Source organism: Notothenia coriiceps, unplaced genomic scaffold (genome assembly GCF_000735185.1).
Source record: "Notothenia coriiceps isolate Sejong01 unplaced genomic scaffold, NC01 NC01_scaffold00037246, whole genome shotgun sequence".
NCBI lineage: Eukaryota > Metazoa > Chordata > Actinopteri > Perciformes > Nototheniidae > Notothenia > Notothenia coriiceps.
Genome location: NW_011369947.1, coordinates 27,255,469 through 27,260,592, shown reverse-complemented (window position 1 = coordinate 27,260,592; position 5,124 = coordinate 27,255,469). Strand labels below are relative to the sequence as shown.

General features: G+C 38.1%; 1 protein-coding gene across 1 annotated transcript; it reads right to left on the bottom strand.

Annotated features, from left to right (window-relative positions):
- Positions 1 to 953: 953 nt before the first annotated feature.
- LOC104966576 (homeobox protein cut-like 2) lies at positions 954 to 4,976 on the bottom strand. Its single transcript, XM_010795761.1, has 6 exons — positions 4,885 to 4,976; positions 4,220 to 4,402; positions 2,718 to 2,776; positions 2,246 to 2,294; positions 1,874 to 1,973; positions 954 to 970 (listed from the first exon to the last, which is right to left on the bottom strand). Exons 2-6 carry the CDS (start codon positions 4,340 to 4,342, stop codon positions 954 to 956), a joined length of 348 nt encoding a protein of 115 aa, XP_010794063.1. The 5' UTR covers positions 4,343 to 4,402; positions 4,885 to 4,976.
- Positions 4,977 to 5,124: the final 148 nt, after the last annotated feature.

The window sequence follows — 5,124 nt, the reverse complement described above, 5'->3', positions numbered from 1 at the left end:
CCTCTGAGGGGACAGCACGGAGGGGGGGGGGGCAAGGCATGAAGAAAGACCTGGGTTGCGTTCGGATAGTTTAAAAATCAGCTCCTAAGTTCTTACCCCCTATCTCCTATTCCTTGACCTCTGAGTGAAACGTCACGCTGTTAAGGGATAGTGGATAGGAGAATTCAAAAGGACTTGGGAGAAGAGACTGCGGTACTTTAGAGAATCCGAATGCACTTTCACTATCCGACGTGTTTATGATGCGCCAGCGGACGTCATTGTGTGCGTCTGCTACTGTGGGGAAACTACAGTTTTCTATACAGCGGACTACAACATGGATGTTTAATAAGAACGAGGGACTCATCTAGAGACTCTGCACCGTGCTCTGATGCTGTTGTTTTATGCTTTATGAACGTGGACAACAGAGACACATATTCTTCATGACCAAAATTGGAATTTAAATAAAAAATGAAAGTGAAACTTATGCTCCTCACCCTCTCCCTCTGGTCCACATTAATACAAATGATCCCAAGACGTATGATTGTATGAACTATGAAAATTTCTTAAAATCAATACAAATGTATTTATTATAAACGTTAAGTCTTTAACACCTATCACTGTGTATATCACCATTCAAACATCTTTTAAAAGTTGAACAAACTCCACACAGCTCAGTAAAGACTGTTGACTTTATTTGATCATTTCAGTAAAAACGAACGTTCATATTTCTCTTTTTGATTATAATACTGATGAACGTTCAAAACAAAGCACTTTGGCAACTTACCACATACGTTTTAAAATGCTTAATAAGCACCGTAACTTTCATGATATAATTTCTCCGTCATATCGTTTGTGTCCGTGAACGGCCNGGGCTGGAGCTACAACGAGCCGTTAAAGGCAGAGAGTGAAATTCCGTGAATACACGTAGTTTACAGAGATGCTGTTTGAGAAACCAATGTGAGTTGCATTTATCTTTACCCATGGATGCACACTAAGAACGGACCCATATNTAGTTTACAGAAATGCTGTTTGAGAAACCAAAGTGATTTTGGAAAATTGCACAATATAAATCTATTGTAGTAGACCTCAACAATGGAATTATGATCAGTGGAAATGGCCATGACATGGGATCTTTAAATGTTCATGTCTCACGCTGCACTGTAACTTTGGTTAAAGTACTTTAAACCTGTGTTATTCTATATTAGCTTGTTTTATGCTTTTAAATGCGCTGCACTCTTTCATAATGCAATTTGTCTTGAAAGGTGCTGTATAAATAAACTTGCCTTGCCTAAAGTCAAGTACAAGTATGTCAAAACAGTAACTTAAATACTATACTTGAGTAAATCTAATATGTTTCCATCCACGACTGTTTTTTTACTAATTTCAGTATTTATTTTATTATGGAAAATGTCCGTTACCTTGTTTAATATGTTTAATGTTTAATATGTCTTTGTTGATGTAACTGAATGATTTTACAAAAACATGTTGGATTAGAAAATCATTTGACTGAAGGCTAGTAACTTATTGTTCTCTGTAACCTGAATAAATGTGATAACCATTTCTCGTATGTTTTAGTTGTGTTTAAGGTCTAACAATTATTTATCTATAAATGAGACGTCTCTGCAGCAAACATATTCTGATAGCTGAGTTTACCCTGAATAATAAAACGTATATTACCTAGGCTTGGACATCAAAGTGTTAAGTACAAGTACTTATACGTCACAGTAAAAATACTCCATTCAACATAAGAATGCTGTATTGAGAAAGGTACTTAATGGTACACTTGTCTGGTTAAATGCACAACTGCCTTTCATTCTCTCAGTAGAATAAAGTTTCAAATGTAATCTGTAGGTTTTATAGATAGACAATCAAACATGAGAAAAATGTTTCTTACCAACGTTGTGCAAAATGCGGGCCTTTTCCACCAGGTACTTGTGGGACGGAAGAAAGGCTTCTTTATCCAGAAGAATGGCCTCTGCAGCCTTCGTAGACTCCTGTACACACACACACACACACACACACACACACACACACACACACACACACACACACACACACACACACACACACACACACACACACACACACACACACACACAGGTGTTATGATGTTATTATTTGATGCATCAGATGCCGCTGCTATTGATTTGCGTCTAACTGAAAGCAACCGGTGATGCGTTCAAAGACATCAGGAAAACATACGTTGGGGAAGAGTCTGTACAATAATAATAATAATGATATTATAATGTTGCAGGATGTTCAGTACCTGGGACGAGCTGCCGTTCGCTGAAGCCAGCGTCATCACCTTGAGGATACTGTGGACAGAAATCAGAAGAACAGATCAGAAACACTTTATCCAGATTGATTCTGTGACAGTTTCTATATTTGAAAAACAAATACAATAAAAAAACTGGAATTAATTGATGAATAAGTGAAAACAGAAGACAATTAAATACAAATATTTAAATAAAGTTACTTCAATATATACTGTAACAATAATACATGTTTATTACAATATATAGCAGTTTAATAACAATAATAATTATGTTAATGCTTAAATCCAGTTCATTGTGTGAAGTGATGTGTAATACAATCATAATAATTCATAAAATACACTAATTAATAAAGTGCTGTGAATATGACACAGCTGAATAATAATAAACAGCATAGAGTAATGCATGGTTGAATAATGAACATATATTGAATTAGTGTCAAACATTTCAGACTGAAAAACTCACCTGAGTTCAGTTTTAATCTCTTCATAATCCATCTGGGATTGCAGTTTAGCTTCTAATCTCTGAAACAGAAAAGAAAGTTTAAAGGAAAAATAGTCTGTATTTAAGTCCAACTTTGAGCTGCTTTATCTGAGTAACTTCTACTACTACATTGTATATTTTAATTGAATTAACTGTTATCAGCGATGGAGGATATTTGACTTACTTAAAGTGGACCTATTATGCTATATTGGAAACATATATTGTAGGGCCATACCTATACAAAACATGTCTGTGAAGTGTTTTGTTTAAAATACCAAACAGATCCCCCGTTGTAGCCATGCCTCATACTGCTCATACCCCTCTTTTGCAGCCCTGTTAGAGAAACGCGGATTTTGGGTCCTTAGCTTGAAAAAAAAAAAAAAGAGGAGGCGGAGCTAATGCCTGATCAGAATTCTCCCGGAGATAAAGTTAAATTCTGCTGTGATAAAACTCCATCCTGTTCTAAACCACATCAAGGAGTATTTCTGAAACAGTCTGGAGCTCAAATGCTTTTTCTCTTGCAGGTTTATCACAAGGTGAGTTCCTTTTTTTATTTCCTGCTTTTTAAACACATGTGCTCTCCAGTACAGGTTAGCTCTGAGTGTTAGCGAGGCTTGCTAATGTAAACAAAGACGAGATTACGTCCAAAAACACGTCAGGCATTGTTTCTGATAGCAACTTTCTTCGGGTCCGCTGCCGATTTGACGTCAGATCGGCGGCAAATCTGAATCCGCTCGTTGAACCCCCGTTTTTAAAAGATTTGGGTACGGAGGAAAAGAGAGGGTTTTATTTTCTGACGCTGCGTGAGTTCCCTGACGCACCGGGGACACATGATGTATAAAAGACATCACAAAGTGCATTTTGCATGATAGGTCCCCTTTAAGTAATATTCTGTTACAAGTAAAAGTCCTGCATTATATATATTTTATATATGAATGATATAGTAAATGATTACTATCATTGATACATGAAAGTGTTCATCACAGCTGGTAAAGAGCTCATTTTAACCACTTTACATTCTTCTGCTGGATAACCTAATCATAAGTCAATGTTTATGTATTAGTTGATTTGCATTTAATATTAGCTAATAACTAACGTAACTAAAGCGTTCAGATGAAAGTAGGATTAGGAGAATACAGTAGCAAGAAATGAAAACACTCAGGTACTCAGGTGTAGGTATAAGTACGTCAAGAGTGTACATAAGTAGTACTTGAGTAAATGTACTTCAATACATCACACTACTTGCAATGCATAACAAGTACTTTTGGTACTTTGAGTATATTTATATGCCAATACTTTTGTACTTTTACTTACATATTTAAAGTGTGTTTTTGATTTGTAAAACATCAAATACATACTTGTTGGAGTTCAGAGAAAAAAAAGTCAGAGTTCTCTGAAATGAAAGTCTGAATTCTAGACGATCTTTACTATTTAGTATTGCTACTTTAACTTCAAACACTTCTTCCCCATTGGTCCCCGCTCACCTCGATAGCCTCCGTCTTATAGGCCAGCTGGCGCTCCAGCGCTAGCATCTGATTGGCCGAGCTCTCCTGCACCTCCTGCAGAGTGAACTGCAGCCGCTGGATGTTCTCCAGCAGGCGCAGCATCTCTCGGTCTTTGACCAGCAGAGAGGCCTCCAGCTGGGAGGGAGAGTCACCCTGATCACCCTGAGAGACGGGGGAGAGGGGGGAGAGGGGGGAGGAAGGGAGAAAAGGAGGGAGGAAGGGAGGAAAAGTTTGTAAATCACAGAGAATTTGACTAAAGGTCAGCACATTAAAACTGCATGTATATTTCTGTAGCACCTCGATGTCCCCAAAGTCTGTAATGCATTACGCTCTATAGCACTGCATGATAATAGTTAGAATTACACTTGCAAAAAATGTCAGAATTCTCTGAAAGAAAAGTCAGAACTTCGAGATTAATCACAGAATAAACAAACAAACTAAATGTGGACCTGACCTCGTCTGGAGGAATATCTGAGAAGAAAAGCAATATATTATATAACGTTTTTTTATTCTCAGTACCTCCTGTTGCTTCATTTTTTACTCAATGTAACTTGAAGACTTAAGGATTATCTTATCTTAAATTCTGAAGTGTAGTTCTTGAGTAAAAGTACTCATTTCCTGCTCACAGGTCACATGACTCTCACCCTGCTGCTGCTGCTGCCCTCTGCTGGACGAGCCCTCCCCGCCGAGGATATCTGCTCCTTTAGCCTCTCCACCTCCCTCTGGGCCTTCTCTGCTCTCTACACACACACACACACACACACACACACACACACACACACACACACACACACACACACACACACACACACACACACACACACACACACACACACACACACACACACACACACACACACACGACACAGACACCGACGACGACG

What these genes read in the sequence shown, in the direction of transcription:
- LOC104966576 (XM_010795761.1), bottom strand. Translation starts at nt 4,342, where the DNA reads ATGCTGCGCCTGCTGGAGAACATCCAGCGGCTGCAGTTCACTCTGCAG. An exon ending in ATAAGACGGAGGCTATCGAG is followed by an intron (nt 2,777 to 4,219) that starts GTGAGCGGGGAC and finishes TTTCTGTTTCAG; the next exon opens with AGATTAGAAGCTAAACTGCA. An exon ending in CGAACGGCAGCTCGTCCCAG is followed by an intron (nt 1,974 to 2,245) that starts GTACTGAACATC and finishes GTGTGTGTACAG; the next exon opens with GAGTCTACGAAGGCTGCAGA.